At 41.6% G+C, this 17,386-nt stretch overlaps 1 protein-coding gene across 10 annotated transcripts in view; it reads right to left on the bottom strand.

Moving 5' to 3' along the window:
- Positions 1–246: 246 nt before the first annotated feature.
- Positions 247–17,386, bottom strand: part of LOC128566988 (ATP-binding cassette sub-family C member 4-like) — a 316,653-nt gene continuing 299,513 nt past the window's right edge. For 9 of the 10 annotated variants that reach the window (XM_053564127.1, XM_053564131.1, XM_053564126.1 and 6 more), the window contains one exon: positions 14,787–15,476. In XM_053564127.1, coding sequence (XP_053420102.1) covers positions 15,402–15,476 — 75 coding nt within the window. In that variant the 3' untranslated portion in view covers positions 14,787–15,401. Of the gene's footprint in view, positions 702–14,786; positions 15,477–17,386 lie in introns of those variants that run through there. The other variant, XM_053564123.1, reaches the window with a different exon arrangement.

Raw genomic sequence — 17,386 nt, 5'->3', positions numbered from 1 at the left:
AAGATGCTTTATTTTATTCTCAACATAGTTCATTCTCAATAAATAAAATTGAATCTGTATAATTGTCATGATAGTGTATATTAAAAGCATAGAAATTATCAATAAAAATTAAACAAAGATTTGAACGGATCTTTCTTTCACTAAACATGGCAAATAAGCACTTGCAAGATGTTCAACATCACTATCCATTAGGGAAATGCAAATTAAAAACAAACCACTACACAGCCATTAGAATGGCTAAAATTAAATTTTCTTTTAGAATATAAAAGTATAAGTTTATTTTATATTAGAGAAAGAGAGAGAGAAGAGAACGGAGAGCAGGGGGTGAGAGAAAGGAATTTGGCAGGGGAGAGAGAAAAGGAGCAAGAGGCTAAAATTAAATATTGACAATGGTAAGAGTTAATGAGAATGTGAAGAAACCAGAGTTCTCATTAACTGCTTAATAAAACAAAACAACAACAACAACAACACAAAAACAACCGGAAATTAGGTAATGTATAGATAGGGCCTTGCTCTCTCTGGAGACTCTAGAGAAGAATCCTTTCTTGCCTCCTCCATCTTCTGGTGGGTGTTGGCATTCCTTGGCCTCCGCTGTCTTCTGGTAGTTGTTGGCATTCCTTGGCTTGTGGCCACATCTCTTTCTTTGCTCCATCTTCACATCACTGCTCCTCCCTGCCTCTGTCTCTAACCTCCCTCTGCCTCTGTGTTACAAAGATACATGTAATGACATTTAGGATCTACTCAGATGATCCAGGTTAAGCTCCTCTTTTAAGATCCTTTAACACTCACACCTTTTGCTACTTAAGGTAATGCTCACAGACGCTGGGGGTTAGGATGTAGACCTATCTTCAGCCCCAAATGTCCACACCTGCTGACTGGATGAATGATTTGTGATACATCCACCTAGTGCATTATCACTCTATGCAACCAACTACTGATAATGCAACAACATCGGTGCACTGCAAAAGCTCTTTGCTAAATGAAAGAAGCCAGACTCAAAAGGCTACAAATTGCATAATTCCATTAATATAAAATTCTGGGAAAAGCAACACCATAGGGATGGAAACCTGGACAGCAGTCGCCAAGGGCCAGAGGTACAAGAAGTGGATTGACTGCAAAGGGGCACAAGGGAACTTTTGGTAATGATGGACATGTTGGTTATCTTGAATATGGTAGTGGTCATATAATCGTGTACTTCCTGACTTACCAACATGAACATTCAAAATTAGTGAATTTTATATAAAACTTCATGTTTTATATAAATCTACTTTTTGAAATTGTATTTTATAATTTTGTCTCCTACATAAATTTGAAAACTAACACTATATGTTTTCTAGACATCCCGTTTAGTTTTGTCACACGAAAGGCGTGGTGAGCAAATTTATGGAGAAGACGATTCCCCCAGTTCTTTGCCCAGGGGATGGGAACCGCCGCCAGCTTTCCTGTGGCCTCCTGTGGACACGAGAAGGGGCTGGCCAAGCATGGCAGGAATACCGCCTGGCCCATGGATGGGTGACAGAGCTCCCTTCCCTCACGGCTCCAGAGTCCCAGGCGGTTACCTGCGGTTGTGTGCGCGTGCGCGGGCCTGGCCTCCGCGTCTGTGAGTCACACCCTGGCCGGCGCTTATTAGGCCACCAAGAGCGTGCAGTGGGGAAGTGGTGGGCCCGGGAAGAAGTCGGCGGCATCACGGTCGCTTTTGTGTGCTGGAGCAAATCCCTTTAAATTATACCCCAGCCTGCCTTGCCTACTTCATGCGCGCTTTAATTCTTTTCTTGGGGCCAGTGAACTAATAGGGTGCAGATACCCCACCCCTCCCGCCAAAGAAAAAATCCATCCTCGGTGCGTCCCGGGTCAGGAGTTTATCTTCGGGTGGCTACTACCTGGCGATGACCCAGTGCTTCCCCTCAGCAACTGCCTCCGTTTCCCACGAGGGCGGGGGAAGGACTTCCCTCTCCCCTGCGCGCCCCCTTCCCACTGGTGCAGGACTCCGCCGCGGGACGGCTGGGAGAAGCCCGCGCGCAGCCCCGGACCTCCCCGTGGGAACGAGCCAGGGATCCACTCCCCAGGGGCGGGGGCCGCGCGCCCTCCCTGCCCTCAGGGCGCGGAGGCGCAGCCTGTGATCGCCTTCCAGGGAGCAGGCGGCCCCCGGGCGCGCCCGGCGGAGGGCGGGCGCCTGTGATCCGTGGCCAGGCAGCGCGCGCGCCGGGCGTCTGGAGGCGCCCGCCTGTGATCGCGCGCCAAGCGCAGCCCGGAGCGCGCGCCCGCTGCCCGCCCTGGCCCGGCCTGCTGCGCCTGCGGGAAGCGGCCCCGGACAAAGACCCTGGGGAGTCGGGCGTAGGCCTGCGACCCGGGTCTGACGAGGCCCCCGAAGGCCTCGTGCGCTCACCTGTACCCCGCTATTAACCAAGCCCCGCGAGACGCCCCCCAGACCTTCCCAGCAGGGATCGTTAATGGGCACGCGCTTCCAGACGGCGTACACAGCCCCAGCCCGTAGGCTGCTGGTCCTGTGCCCAAGAAAAAAAGAAAATGTCTTGCCTCTACCTCACTGAGCGTGTGCTCACTTAGAGAGAAAGACCTCTCTGGCCTGGTATTTTAGTTCAACACAGGGTGGTTATCAAAACAGGTGTGAATAGTTAACAAAAAAGACGCGTTTCTCCCTTAGCCGGCTCCCTGTGCAATCTGAAAGCAGACAAAAGCCTCACATTAGCATAGGTTGTGAAGAGCCACCTGTTCAAATAACTGAGGCAAATAGTGAAAAACAGCTTTGGGAAGAAGAAAAGAACTCCATACCAGTGCAAATACTTGAACACAAGTTGAAGGATTAAGCTCCATCATAGAAATGGGGGGAGGAGGAGAGGTGTTTACCGTTTGTAATAAACGCTTGCAGGGTTATTTTTAGCAGCCTATTTGATTCCATTAGATGATGAGATAGCAGCTTTCTTAGCCTTGTCAAAATAAAAAATATGGAAGAAAAACCCAGTCTGCTCTAATCTGGCAAACATTTATGTTTAAAGATCCTGATTTCAGGTCATGGGTGAGCAGATATGATTTTGTTCACAGACGATCCCTAGGCACTGGAGAGGCTGGGTCTGTGATTGTTGTTACTGTGGGGGTGATGTTCCAAGAAAACAAAAACATGCTTTCATCAACATTTGTTTTTAATATTTCTGAAATGTTATTTTACATTTGTTTTGTGGCGTAAGAGAAAAGCGGGGGAAGGAGTAGGAAGGAGAAGGGAGCCAAGAGAAACTTGACTTGGGGAGAGTGGGTGGGAGATCAAAGGGTGGTGGTGCAGAGTGTGAGGAGAGGGCCAGGGCTCAGCAGTGTGGAGACAGCACATCAGTGCAATGGGGATGTGGGCAAAGAAGGGGCAGCGCCACCCTTAGGCTGGGATAAAAGGCCTCTGCCCTGAGCCTCCCCTTCTAGCTGTCCTTGGACCTTGCTGGTTCCCAGGGGGTGAAGTGTCAGAGTGCCAGAGGACACACCCAGCTTAGAGCCCTTTCCTTTTAGATGCTTGCTACCAAAAGTGTGGTCCGTGAACCAGCAGCATCAGTATCACCTGGGAGATTGTTGGAACTGTGGGCTCTCAGCCCGACCCAGACCTGCAGCACATTAGTAAGATTTCCAGATGGATTCTACGCATGTTGAAGATCCAGAAGCAATGATTTAGACCGCTCAGTGTGCTCGAGATCTCAGAATGGCCTGCACAAATGTCCTCAGCCATTTGAGAATCGGTGTGGGCCTGTCCCCTTGCAAGAGCGACAGCACCAGGCAACATGGCCAGTGTGCGTTAGCCTGACAATCCATTAGTGAGGTTAGGAAGGGGTGGGAACTTGCATGTGCCATCTGGGATGTCCTTGCTTGTGTAAGGAGGATCTTCCAGGTGGGGACTATGGGCATGCGACATCTCTCGCCAGCCTCCACATTTCAGCACAAAACTCTGAGAGTCTAAGAATGGTAAATTTGAATCAAGTCTTGCAAGTGGTTACAAAGGATTATTAAGGTGGGAGGTTAACACATCCATATTTTATTCAACACTTTGTTAGCTTGGTTCACCGATTTACCTATTTAGATATGTGAGGTGTGGGCCTCCATTCCTACTTCTGCCCTGGACTAGAAAATGTTAGGGGCAGGCCCTGCTCATAGTAGATATTTTCTACATTTTAAAGCAGACAGATCCCAGAGAGAGTCAGCACACTTAGCACATAATGCATAGTCTCTAATCAGTGGTCTAAAAGTGAAAACTACATCTGAATTTTTTCTTTTATTGTTGGGGATTCATTGAGGGTACCAAGTACCAGGTTACATTGATTGCATTTGCTAGGTTAAGTCCCTCTTATAATTGTGTCATGCCCCCAAAAGGTCACATCTGAATTTTTTGATGTTGGGATATCAATGACATTTGTTTGCCTGAAATAAGGATTAACTCCAAGAACAAACGGAATTCAACTTGTTCAACTAACACTCAGTATGAAAGCCATTCATTTTTGCGAACAACACTGATTATCCTTCCATTATGGTCCAGACACCATCTTTAGCCAGGCTCTGATGAATGAGACCCGGCTGCCCTCAAAAACTCTCTTGGCTACTTAAGCAAGTCAAACTTCCCTTTACCAAGCAGGTCTGCGTCTTCGAAAATTTCCTTTTTTCCTTTCCAAGTCAAATCTCAGAAGATCTTTCAACCAACTCTACCCAGAGTGGACTTGAGGGGGTAATTTAGCTTAATAGCAGGATTTGCAGGTGAATAATGCTCAAATTATGTGTTCTGTCTACACAAGGTGAAGACACATTCAATATGTTGTGTATTAGTCACTCTTTTTTTCCAGAATATGGGAGATTTCCTTATTATGATTTGATTTGAATATGCAATCTAGTTGTTGAAGGCTCTTTACTGATAAATATTATCATGTTTACCAAGGATGAGTTCTTCCCATCCAAATGAATCAAAAACACCCACTTGCCCAAACCGTGTGTGACATCCATTGCTTTTTCTAATAGAGAGAAAGCTATTGATAAACTCAGGTTGAAGTTAGTGACTTCATGTTTTACACCTTAGTGAGACTATAGTATCTTATTTTTAAAAGGACTCCAAGGAAAGAGCAAAAACATCTGCATGAGAAAATGACCAGTCATGGCCCCCTCAAGCGTCAGTGGGGAGTATATTTTACATAGGGGATTTTTCCAGGGTTCCCTAAAGCAGGATACATGGGCAGCTACCTGGTCTACCTACTCAAAAGCCTGGCCTTGAAGAAGAGTCTCCTGACACTGATGAAATCGATATCATGATATATGTACCAGGTACTGCTGATCCCAATATAGAACTTGTTCTCAAAATGCCATCTCCATTCCAAAGACCTATAGTCAAGAAACGCATTAAGCCAGAGACATTTCTAATGAGGGAGGGAGAGAGGGAACCAGAGTGAGAAGGCAAGGAAGAGAATGAGAAACTACCTGCAGACAGCTCACCTGCCCTCCCCCGGGGCGTTGATACAGGCTACCTACAGTCCTCACCCTGCAGCCCAGCTGCATGAGAAAGACTTCAAAGTCCAAGTTCCACCAAAACTAGTTACTGTTCCAGGTTCCCAATTGTCATTTGTGGGTCTGCCCCCACACATGTAAATCAGAAACTCAAGCATTATTACAATCTGGGGAAACACCAAATTTCTTGGAAAAATATGCCTAACCATTTCTCTTTGATAAATCAACTCAGGTGCCTCCTCACAAAACATGTGGCAGCAAATCCAGACCCATTGTGCAATTTAGGAGCCAAAATTTCAGTAAAAACCGGATCAGATATAGAGACCTTTATTGTGGCTCTTTGGAAGCTGTATTGATACAAAGTAGGTGGTGTTCAACACTGGTCATGCCTTGGTAATGACATTTATGTATTTATAAAAAATATTTCATGGTTTTAGAAATGAATAATTATTTTTCTGTCCTGAAAGCACCATCCAAAAATAGTTTCTAAGGCTGGGCACTGTGGCTCACACCTGTAATCCTAGCACTCTCGGAGACCAAGGCAGGTAGGTGGATTGCCTGAGCTCATGAGTTTGAGACCAGCCTGAGCAAGTTAGAGACGCCATCTCTAAAAATAGCCAGGCCTTGTGGCAGGCACCTGTAGTCCCAGCTACTCGGGAGGCTGAGGCAAGAGGATGGCTTGTGCCCAGGAGTTTGAGGTGCTATAAGCTGTGATGCCATGGCACTCTACCAAGGGTGACAAACTGAGACTCTGTCTCAAAAAACAAAATGGTTTCTGTATGCATATGGCTTACTAAACCCAGTGTTCACATGGCCTGTCTTTTCAATGGGAATACACCGGGATTTTCAAACTGGACAGATACTGTTAGAATAGAAGCACTACAGACATAATTCAAACTATGATACAAAACTTTTCTGAACAACCATACAACTCATGTGCAAAGGAGTGTCCGAGGCAAAAATATTGAAGCTAGGAGCTTCTCTGTGGACAAATAAGACATTGTTCACAAATAAAACAGAAAATTAAAAAGTTTACCCTAATTGAAAGAGATACCAAAACTCCTTACAAATTTTCTGGACCTCATAATTAACTCAGGCTCATCACAGATAATTTGAAAAATTTTTTAAACCTACGAATGTAAAAACAAGTTAATAACTATTAAGTTTTGCTTGTTTAATTTCAGATTTTAAAGATAATAAATGTGTTTTACAAAATATTAAAAGTTTTAGGTAATTTTTCTGTTAATATTATAAAATGAATATTAATACCACATCATTAAATTATCTTTTGGAAGTTCATTTTATTGGCTATTTAATATGTTATGCATGTAACAGATTTTGACACTTTCTGGAACTTAGCTTGCTCCCGTTTCTTATTAGAGATATTGCAAAAATATCTCTAATGTATATTTTTCTTTGTAGGAATGTATAGTGACATCCTTATGATAGATCCCTAGAAAAGAATTTTTCGAGACAAAATACAGGAAAATTTTAAGGACCTTGACCTACGTACACACCAAACTTGAGAAAGTTTGTATCATTCACATTTTTACCAGCGAGTTTGACTTGTCTTGTTGTATTCTTGCCAAGAGTATTGTCTGTTTTGACTCTCGTAAATTAGAGAACACACTATTCCCTCATTTCACTGTGCTTGCTATACAAAACAAAAGGAAAAACTGCAAATATTTAGCAAAGAAATCTTCAAATTTCTGTAGAACTTTAAAATGACTAAAGATGTTAACTTCTCTTTTGCCAAATCAGACATCCCAATTTCTCAACATTATTTCAAATTGCCAAGGTGAACTATTTGGAATTAAGGAAGCTGATTGCCCACGTCCTTCCCCTTGGCATGGTTACTACATTTGAAAGTAGCAGCAAAACTGTGACACTGCTTTCTTATAAAGTCATTATGGGCACAGTCGGACAGGTTAAAGCAGAATGTAAAGAAAACCTAATGAGGGGCGGCACCTGTGGCTTAAAGGGGTAGGGCCCTGGCCCCATATGCTGGAGGTGGCGGGTTCAAACCCAGCCCCAGCCAAAAAAAATGCAAAAAAAAAGAAAGCCTGATGAGGCCTTGGCGGCCATAGCTCAGTGAGTGGGGTGCTGGCCACATACACTAAAGCTGACGGGTCCAAGCCTGGCCTGGGCCTGCTAAGCAACAATGACAACTGCAGCCCAAAAATGGCTGGGCATTGTGTGTAGTGTGCCAGCTACTCGGGAGGCTGAGGCAAGAGAATTGCTTGAGCCCAAGAGTTTGAGGTTGCTGTGAGGTATGACACCATGGAACTCTACAGAGGTGGGCAACAGGGGGAGACTCTCTCGGGGGGGGAAAAAAAAAAAGAAAGAAAGAAAGAAAGAAAGAAAAGAAAACCCGATGAGAAGGAATCAGTTGATTTTCATATTAAGACAGTGCATGCCAGAGTAAACTTGGCTGGCACAACATCAGGTAGAAATTTCTGTATATTGAGTGGGGAAATGGAGAGAGCCCCTGGATAAAATGGATTTCTACTGAAACACGGAATTTGGGATAATCTACATGGCTTCAACTGCCAGTGGAGACAAAGGCATCCCTCCTAATTCCTCCATTGTCATCAGATCAGCATCGTCTATCCCGGTGTTTTCCACTAACAATTTTTTTTTTTTCACATGGGCAAGATATAGCATTATGTGACTTTTGGAGGTATAGTGATGCCAGATCAGAAGGCCTGATGAGCTAGACTTCCAGGACGAGATCATTCCCTCTGTTGCTGTTGGAGGGAACAGCCACAGGCGGATGTAGCTGCATTCTGGGTCCGGCTCTGTGCAGCCCTGGACTCCACACGCATGCACACGCCACACAGCTATGCACACGTCTGTGCTTTTGCCTCAAGCTACACGTGAGCCCTTCAGCTTGGAGGAAGCTGCATGAACCATCCCCACAAAGTTAAAACTTGTTTGGTGATTTTTACAGACCATGTGCAGTCAGCTCTTGCTTATCTAGATGTGGATTCTTTGCGTGGCTGAGCTGTGGAAAACTTTGCAGAAAGAATGTGGCATCTTAGCTCACAGCACTCTACCCAGGGTGATAGAGTGAGACTCTGTCTCAAAAAAAAAAAAAAAGTGGTATAAGTAAATTCAGGAAATTCAACAGATGCAACTCTATCAATTATACATTTTTATTTTATTTTCTTGGTCCAGGATCACACAATGCGTTGAATTGTCATGGCTTTTATGTTTCTATCTAATCTGAAACACTTTCTAAGCTTTTAAAGGTCAACGACATTTTTAAAGAGTACTGGTCAGTTGTTTTGTGGAATGCCCTCTATTGGGGTTTGTCTGATGATTTGATTCAGGTTTTGCATTACTGAGGGGTGGACGGGAATATCACAGAAGTGGTATGTCGTTGTCATTGTCACACAAGAGACGGGATGTCAGTTGCTCCCACTGTTGTTGATGCTTACTCTGATCACTTGGCTGGGATGGTTGGTGTCTAGATTTTTCTACAGTAGATACAATTTCCCCCTTATTGATTAATGGGAAGATACTTTCTGTCCATACAAATACACTGCTCCCTCCCAGACATTCACTCGACATTCATTTAGATGCCAATGTTGAATTTAGTCTGAGTTATTTATTCTGACAATGATGGATGGCTTCAACGTGGCACCTTTTCTGCCACTCTTTCTGTATGTATTAGTTGACACTGTACTGCAAAAAGACCTTTCCCTTCCATTTCTCCTTCTATCAATCCATCTATCCTTTTACTTGCATATCTACCGACCTGTGTATCTATCCACCTAGTCTTTCCTTATTGTTATCAGTGTGGAATTATAGTTATTTTTAATTCATTGTTATAAAATGGGGTTTAAAAACCCTCAATCCTCTTTTGATTCTTCCGGTTTTACTTAAAAGGCTCTACTGTGATATAAGCTCTTATTTTAACTTTTGTCTAAGTAATCTACAAAATTTAATTTTGTGTTTCTTTTCCACATAATATCCTCCAAAATCAAATATGATTAACTTTTGGGTCAAACACTGTTTTGCAGTACCCAAGACTTCCATCTATTGTGATGGATGACTGTGAGTTGTTTAGCTTTATGGGTATGCTTACTGAGCTAAAGATAGGAATTTACCTAGAACTTTCCAATGCAAGCTTTCTGTAAAATATTCTTAGCATATCTAAGTCTTAATCTTGGTTCTTCTCAAAAAATCCTACAATGCCAATATTGACCCCAAAGCAAGTTAGAAGGGCCTGGTGTATAAATGGAGATCTCACAGGGCCAGGGCATGTTAATCCCTTTATTTTTTTTTTTAGTTCTAAATTTAAATAAATGTGTTTCTCTCAGCTTTCAACTGAGATTTTAGTTCTGAGAAAAGGGAAATATTCTCCTTAGAAGATTAAATTTAAGAAGCAAAAGCTCAGTGAATTCACATTTTTTCTGCTTTTACAGGAAAATCAATAAACAGCCTGTATGTAAGCCCCAATGTTCTCCACTTTTACAAGTGGCCTGATGTGTTCCTAGCTACCATCTTCAATATCAGTATTACACCGTTAATTCAAGAATATAGTTGGTGTAAACAAATGCACAATATCATTTTGCTTTTAAAATATTTTTAGACTTGGCTTGGCGCCTGTAGCTGAAGTGGCTAGGGTGCCAGCCATATACACCAGAGCTAGCAGATTTGAATCCAGCTCGGGCCTGCCAAACAACAATGACAACTACAACCAAAAAATGGCTGGGCATTGAAGCGAGTGCCTGTAGTCTTGGCTACTTGGGAGGTTGAGGCAAGAGAATCGCTTAAGCCCAGGAGGTGGAGGTTGCTGTGAGCTGTGATGCCACAGCACTCTACCCAGGGCAACAGCTTGAGGCTCTGTCTCAACAACTGCAAGTATAGCCTAGAGGGGGGTTGGGAAGAGGGGGAGGGGCAGAAGGAAGGGTGCTTGGGGGATCTCACCTGATGTGCACAATGTGAGGGTGTTCAGCACGCCCCCTGGGTGAAGGGCACAACTACGACTTGAACTTTACCTTAGAAATGAAAACAGTGTAACCTAAACATTTGCATCCTCGTATCAATCTGAAATAAAAAAATTTAAAATATTGCTCATACATTTTGAAAGCCTAAGTGGTCTAATTTTAAACGTGAAGATCACAGGATGATTTTTCCCTGATGGATAAGGAGGCTAGTGTTTATTGAGTGAACCATATCCAAGGCTTTGTTCTAAAGTGGCACTTCTCAAAAACAGAGAGGTAGATGTCTGGAACAGAAGAGAAACCAAGAGATGAATCCAGCTACTTACCATTATTTGATCTTTGACAAGCCAATTAAAAACATTCAGTGGGGAAAAGATTCCCTATTTAACAAATGGTGCTGGGTGAACTGGCTGGCAACCTGTAGAAGACTGAAACTGGACCCACACCTTTCACCATTAACTAAGATAGACTCTCACTGGATTAAAGATTTAAACTTAAGACATGAAACTATAAAAATACTAGAAGAGAGTGCAGGGAAAACTCTTGAAGAAATCGGTCTGGGTGAGTATTTTATGAGGAGGATCCCCCAGGCAATTGAAGCAGCTTCAAAAATACACTAGTGGGACCTGATCAAACTAAAAGCTTCTGCACAGCCAAGAACACAGTAAGTAAAGCAAGCAAACAGCCATCAGAATGGGAGAAGATATTTGCAGGTTATGTCTCCGACAAAGCTTTAATAACCCGAATCCACAGAGAACTCAAACGTATAAGCAAGAAAAGATCAAGTGATCCCATTGCAGGTTGGGCAAGGGACTTGAATAGAAACTTCCCTGAAGAAGACAGGCGCATGGCCTACAGACATATGAAAAAATGCTCATCATCTTTAATTATCAGAGAAATGCAAATCAAAACTACTTTGAGATATCATCTAACTCTAGTAAGATTAGCCCATATCACAAAATCCCAAGACCAGAGATGTTGGTGTAGATGTGGAGAAACACTTCTACACTGCTGGTGGGAATGCAAATTAATACATTCCTTTTGGAAAGATGTTTGGAGAACACTTAGAGATCTAAAAATAGATCTGTCATTCAATCCTATAATTCCTCTGCTAGGTATATACCCAGAAGACCAAAAAATCACATCATAACAAAAGATATTTGTACCAGAATGTTTATTGCAGCCCAATTCATAATTGCTAAGTCATGGAAAAAGCCCAAGTGCCCATCAACCCACGAATGGATTAATAAATTGTGGTATATGTACACCATGGAATATTATGCAGCCTTAAAGAAAGATGGAGACTTTACCTCTTTCATGTTTACATGGATGGAGCTGGAACATATTCTTCTTAGTAAAGTATCTCAAGAATGGAAGAAAAAGTATCCAATGTACTCAGCCCTACTATGAAACTAATTTATGGCTTTCACATGAAAGGTATAATGCAGTTATAACCTAAGAATAGGGGGAAGAGGAGAAAGGGAGGGGAGGAGGGGGAGGAGGACAGAGGGAGAATGATTGGTGGGATTACATCTGCAGTGCATCTTACAAGGGTACATGTGAAACTTAGTAGATGTAGAATGTAAATGTCTTAACACAATAACTAAGAAAATGCCAGGAAGGCTATGTTAACCAGTGTGATGAAAATGTGTCAAACGGTCTATAAAACCAGTGTATGGTGCCCCATGATTGCATTAATGTACACAGCTATGATTTAATAAAAATAAACAAATAAATAAAAAAAAAATAAAGTGGCGCTTCTCAACTCTCTGGGGTTAAGAATTGGTTTTATTTAATTATGTTTAATTTTCAAACCATTGCAAACTATTATAGTCAGCGGGTCTACTGTGCATGGCTAGTGTGCCCCACGTCTCACCATCCAAGTTCAACAAACTGGTCTCTGGTCTGCTCGGAAGGAGTCTACCAACCATGAATGTGGATGTTATGGCAATATCAAGGAGCTGTAAAAGTTTCTACATACTTTATTGAAATTCCCATACTTATCGTGGGCTGGTACAAACTGGTGACTGACCTCTGAACCCGGGTTCTGCTACCCCAACCTGCCTCTTAAACTTTCATATTAGAAAGGTTAGAAGGTTTATCCTCAGTGCTTATTCACTCAGTGAACACTTACTGAGCACCCATGAATTGACCCTGTGCTAGAAGATGTAGATTAAAATATGAACATGGCACGGTCTAGTCCTCAGAAGCTCATGGTTCAGGGAGGAAACATCCACAAATACTTACAATGAGGACAGACTACATAATTTACAGGTCCCAGTGCAAAATGGAAAAGCAGGGTCCTTTGTACAAAAATTCAGAATTTCAAGATGCTGAAAACAGGGCAGTAAACCAAGTACTGGGCCCTTCTAAATGGGGGCCCCATACACTGCAGATCCTGCCTATGATTCAGTGTAATACAGGAGGGGTGCTCAAGGTATCACAGAAACACACAGGGCTACCCAATCTGAAGACTGATCTTAAGAACACTTCCTAGAAGAAATGAAACTGTGCTGATTTTAGACAACAAGGATAATGAGGATATTTCTCCGACATGGACCTTCTCTTCTATTCTTCAGATCAGGTTGTTGAGGACACTTAATTACTCATTTTGATTTAAATGCCAACTGCCAAGAGTCTTCTGTCACTAGACACTCCAGTAACTATTTACCTCTGGAGCTGTGACACATACTAGGTAGACATGGAGATGTGTGCTAGATTTCAGTGTGTTTCTTCATGAGTTCTTTATGTTCTATGGTGCTGCATGAGAATCAACCTTCAGGCTTATGAACACACCAATTACTGGTCCCCACCACCAGAGTTTCTGACTCTGCATATCTGGGGCAAGGCACAAACATCTGCACACCAAACAAGTGCCAGGGTATGGTATGCTGCTGGCTCAGGGACCAGACTTTGAGAATCAATATTCTAGTGTGTTACATGCAGTGGCGACAGATGTTTCTTATCAGTTTTGGACAAAGACATCTGAAAAGACAAAAACACAACCCCAAACATCAACCATGTAATACTTGCTCAAGCCTGAGGCACAAATTAATACTCTCCCTTCCTGGACTTGATAAAATAGCAACTGCTTTGATCAGTCTGAAACCTACTGAAATCTGTTTGGACTATTTGGTCCACCCAATTGGCCAAGAAAACCAGTGGACAGATAATGAAAGTTAATTTTTTGAGCTCACATTTTTTTTTGATCTCAGGAGAACTCATTAGCTTTCATCACTAAGGACCTGGGTCAGTAATCCCTCCAAAAATTGAAGTACAGTAATCCCTCTAAAAACTGAAGTACAGTTTTATGGTGATAAAAACTGTCATTTATTTCAAGTAAATTTTGTTTCATTAAAAAACCCTGTAATGTTAAAACAGAAATGAGATAGAAACATGTTCATATGATGGCCTTTCCCCTCTAAAGACCAAATAAACATATGCACATTACAAATATGTCTAAAGTTTGAACAAATATCATTATTACAGTTGGCATTTCAGTTGCCTACAATACTAATCAGGACTATTCACGAATACCTTACTGTGTGTGGTTTATATGACCGAATGGTAACCAGATTTCTAAATACAAAGAGCTGAACAGCTACTACACTCGATATATTTTGGTAGTTAGCTGCATGTGCTTTTTAAGTGCTCATTCTATAAAGCATCTGTTCTAAAATGCCTGCCACATATATTAATATATGCAATTTGAGGGTGGTTAAGGTTACCCCTTATTCTGAGAGGTCATGAGAATCCACTTTAAACCATGACAGTAAAACCTTTAGTAAACTGACCTCAACATACCATAGCCACCACCATCAAGAAAAACTAAAAACCCATAGTTTAGAAAAGTACAACAGGTCCTAGGAAATATTGCAGTTTGTTGATTCGCTAATTAGAAACCTTAAAAAAAAACCCTGCTATTAGTGGTCAGAAGTAAACTAACGTGGACAAACTCATGAAAGTGAACCTTTTGGATCATCCAATACCATCCTGGGAAGGTACTGCAGAATTACAGTCAATGCTTTTCTTAATCTGGCTCAACAAGAAAGCCGATGCATGCAATTTAGAAAGGATTTCCATAAAGGCAAAGCCAAAGGGCTTATAGTCGACAGAGGGTTAACCTTCTGAAAGCCAGAATTCCAGTAAGAATACGACCACATATTTTTGGAAATTAGTTAGAGTTTTGGCCTTTGTGGAAAGTACCATCACGCTGAGCCCAAAACTTCAACACAGTCCCCCTGTTAGAATCTTACAAATGTAAAAGATGAGGGATGGTCACATCTGTGCCTTTCGGTATCAAATCTACCTATAAAGGCTCCCATTTTGAGAAACTGTTACATTCCTTTCTTTCTGTTTAAGAACATATGACCAAATATTGTCCTTGTATACTTTAATCTTGTATTGTTTTTGTCGCCCTACTACGATGTCACTTAAACAAAAATGTATTTTTTGTTTTTCCTATTGTTTTTATCTGTACTAACCAGAGGCCTTTGGGGGAAATAATGGATCCCACTTATGTTAAAGAAAACGTGAGACAAAATGTCAGCTTCATACTGTCTTCAAGTAAATAGAATCCCTGATATAAACGGAAATTGACACGTAATTTGGGGTCAGTAACACACACAAATCCAAACCTGTGACAACTTTTTCCTGTTCCTTAAAGATGAGCTTTGGCTCTGGAGTCTCTTAAGGCACAAAACCTGATAGACAACTTTTGTGGGTGGCCTGCACCTCTCATTAAAAAATAACCACAACAATAACATTTAAATAAAAATAAATCATTTTTTGGTAGAACTTCATACTACTGAATAAGGTCGTTGGGAAATCCATATGAGCTAACATCATGTCTGTATAAGTATTTGTTGACAGAGTATAAAAAGTACAATATAGTTTACACAGTGCAAAAACTATTAGAAAATGGAGTAGATGTGACATCTTGGTAGAATCACAGTGCTGTCTCAAAAATATTTAAGGCTGTCCGGTGGACGTGTTCCCCAAGTGGTCAGTCTGCGTAATTTCTGAATAATTCCTTTTGAAGTACACCTGTTTAAAAAAATAGGCAAGGATAAAAAGAACACATTTAAAAGTTTTAAAGTCTTCCTAAAACAATGACATTTCTATGTCCACTTCTTCATGTGAAGCACAATTTAAGAAGAGGGATATTCAATTCTACGGAGGAATTAGCCCCACTGGAATCCTCTCAGTGGGGCTGTACCGAAAGCCAAACTACTTTTTCATCGCTCTGATTCATAGATACGTTTTATCACTACATTAAATTGATAAGCAACATCATTTTCCTGACTCAAAACCTGGAGATAAATTAAAAACAGGGCGACAAAGGGGCTGGGAAATCCAGTGTCTGCAGGAGGGTTTCTCATTTTCACACATAAAATGAGCACAATAGATTTGGATGTTAATATCAAGTTGTAATCCCTATATTTCATAAACTCTGATTGACAAGCATTGAAACGCTGGCGTGTTATGTATGAAATACCCTGGCGTTTAATTTGTGCAGCAAAGCAGTTATAGGGCCTATAGAAATGTGGTCTGTGGATAGTGGCCCACAATAATGAAAAGAGAAGCAAAAGCTTTAACAATGACTCTACCAAGCAACTTCTCGAAAATGTAAGATGATACCAAATAATAGGACAGTTCTTTGCCAAGCCTTTGAGTTCCTGAATTCTACCAATTTCTAGCCGAAGTAGTACAGATATAGGTTTCCTGATAAATGTATAATCAGAACATAAAGGAAATGAAATGCTGTCAAGTTTCTCTGTTCCACAATCACCAGCTTTTAGTAGCTGTATCGTATCTTGGTTCCTTGACAGATGCGCATAACAAAATGAAATAATGTCAAGACTTGTGAGCTCTTATCTCAAAATGTGTTTGGGTGAAAAAGGACTTCAAATGTAATTTTTTTTTTCAAAGAAGAATGTGAAAAGTTTTGTTTGAATCTTTAAAACAGAAAATGTACCATCTATCTGAGGCTGACGTATCATCAGCTGGGTCTCTTAGTCATACAATTCTGGACCTATTTTATAAAACCTGGCTCCAAGTATATTTGAGGGTACTATCAACAAAGTTATCATTTGGAGATAATGGGCTTCCTGTACAAAGAAAGGTGCCGAGATGTCTACCTACATATTAAGCGTGCTGTGCTTTCTTTTTCTCTCACTGCCTGAATACTTGTTACTCCAAAAACATCATTATATATAAAACACTATATATTAAAATGGTACTTAAGGAACAAATAAATTGTCCAGTGATGGTTGGATGAAATCTGAGGCTACTTCCATTATAATGCAAGTATTCAAAAATGAGACTTTTGGAGGTTAGTTTTTATATGATCTCCACACTTATTATTTTTTTTTTTTGTAGAGACAGAGTCTCACTTTATGGCCCTCGGTAGAGTGCTATGGCCTCACACAGCTCACAGAAACCTCCAAATCCTGGGCTTAAGCGATTCTCTTGCCTCAGCCTCCTGAGTAGCTGGGACTACAGGCGCCTGCCACAGCGCCCGGCTATTTTTTGGTTGCAATTCAGCCGGGGCCGGGTTTGAACCCGCCACCCTCGGTATATGGGGCCGGTGCCTTACTGACTGAGCCACAGGCGCCGCCCGATCTCCACACTTTTTAAAGCTAGCCATACTTTGTGTGGTTAAAGATAAATGCACTCCACAAAGGGCTATTTCTTACTGAAACTAAAAAGAGCCAAAAGTACAAATGGGCATATACTTCACTTTCTTCTCCTCCCCCAATAAGCCAGTTCCTTCCCCAAAGCCCTCTCACTGTAATTCTTTATAAATTCTGTCATTGTCAATTTTTAAACAAAATGGTCTTAGTTTCTGATCTGAACTACTTTGTTGAAAATAAGCTTCCTGTGCATGTAATCCTTGATTTGAGCTTTCTCCTTCTCATCTGTTACCACATTCTATAATACACTGTGGATGGCAC

The sequence above is a fragment of the Nycticebus coucang genome, chromosome 15 (assembly GCF_027406575.1).
Source record: "Nycticebus coucang isolate mNycCou1 chromosome 15, mNycCou1.pri, whole genome shotgun sequence".
Classification (NCBI taxonomy): domain Eukaryota; kingdom Metazoa; phylum Chordata; class Mammalia; order Primates; family Lorisidae; genus Nycticebus; species Nycticebus coucang.
Note: the sequence above shows the minus strand (reverse complement) of the source record. Positions and strands in the feature narration are given on the sequence as shown.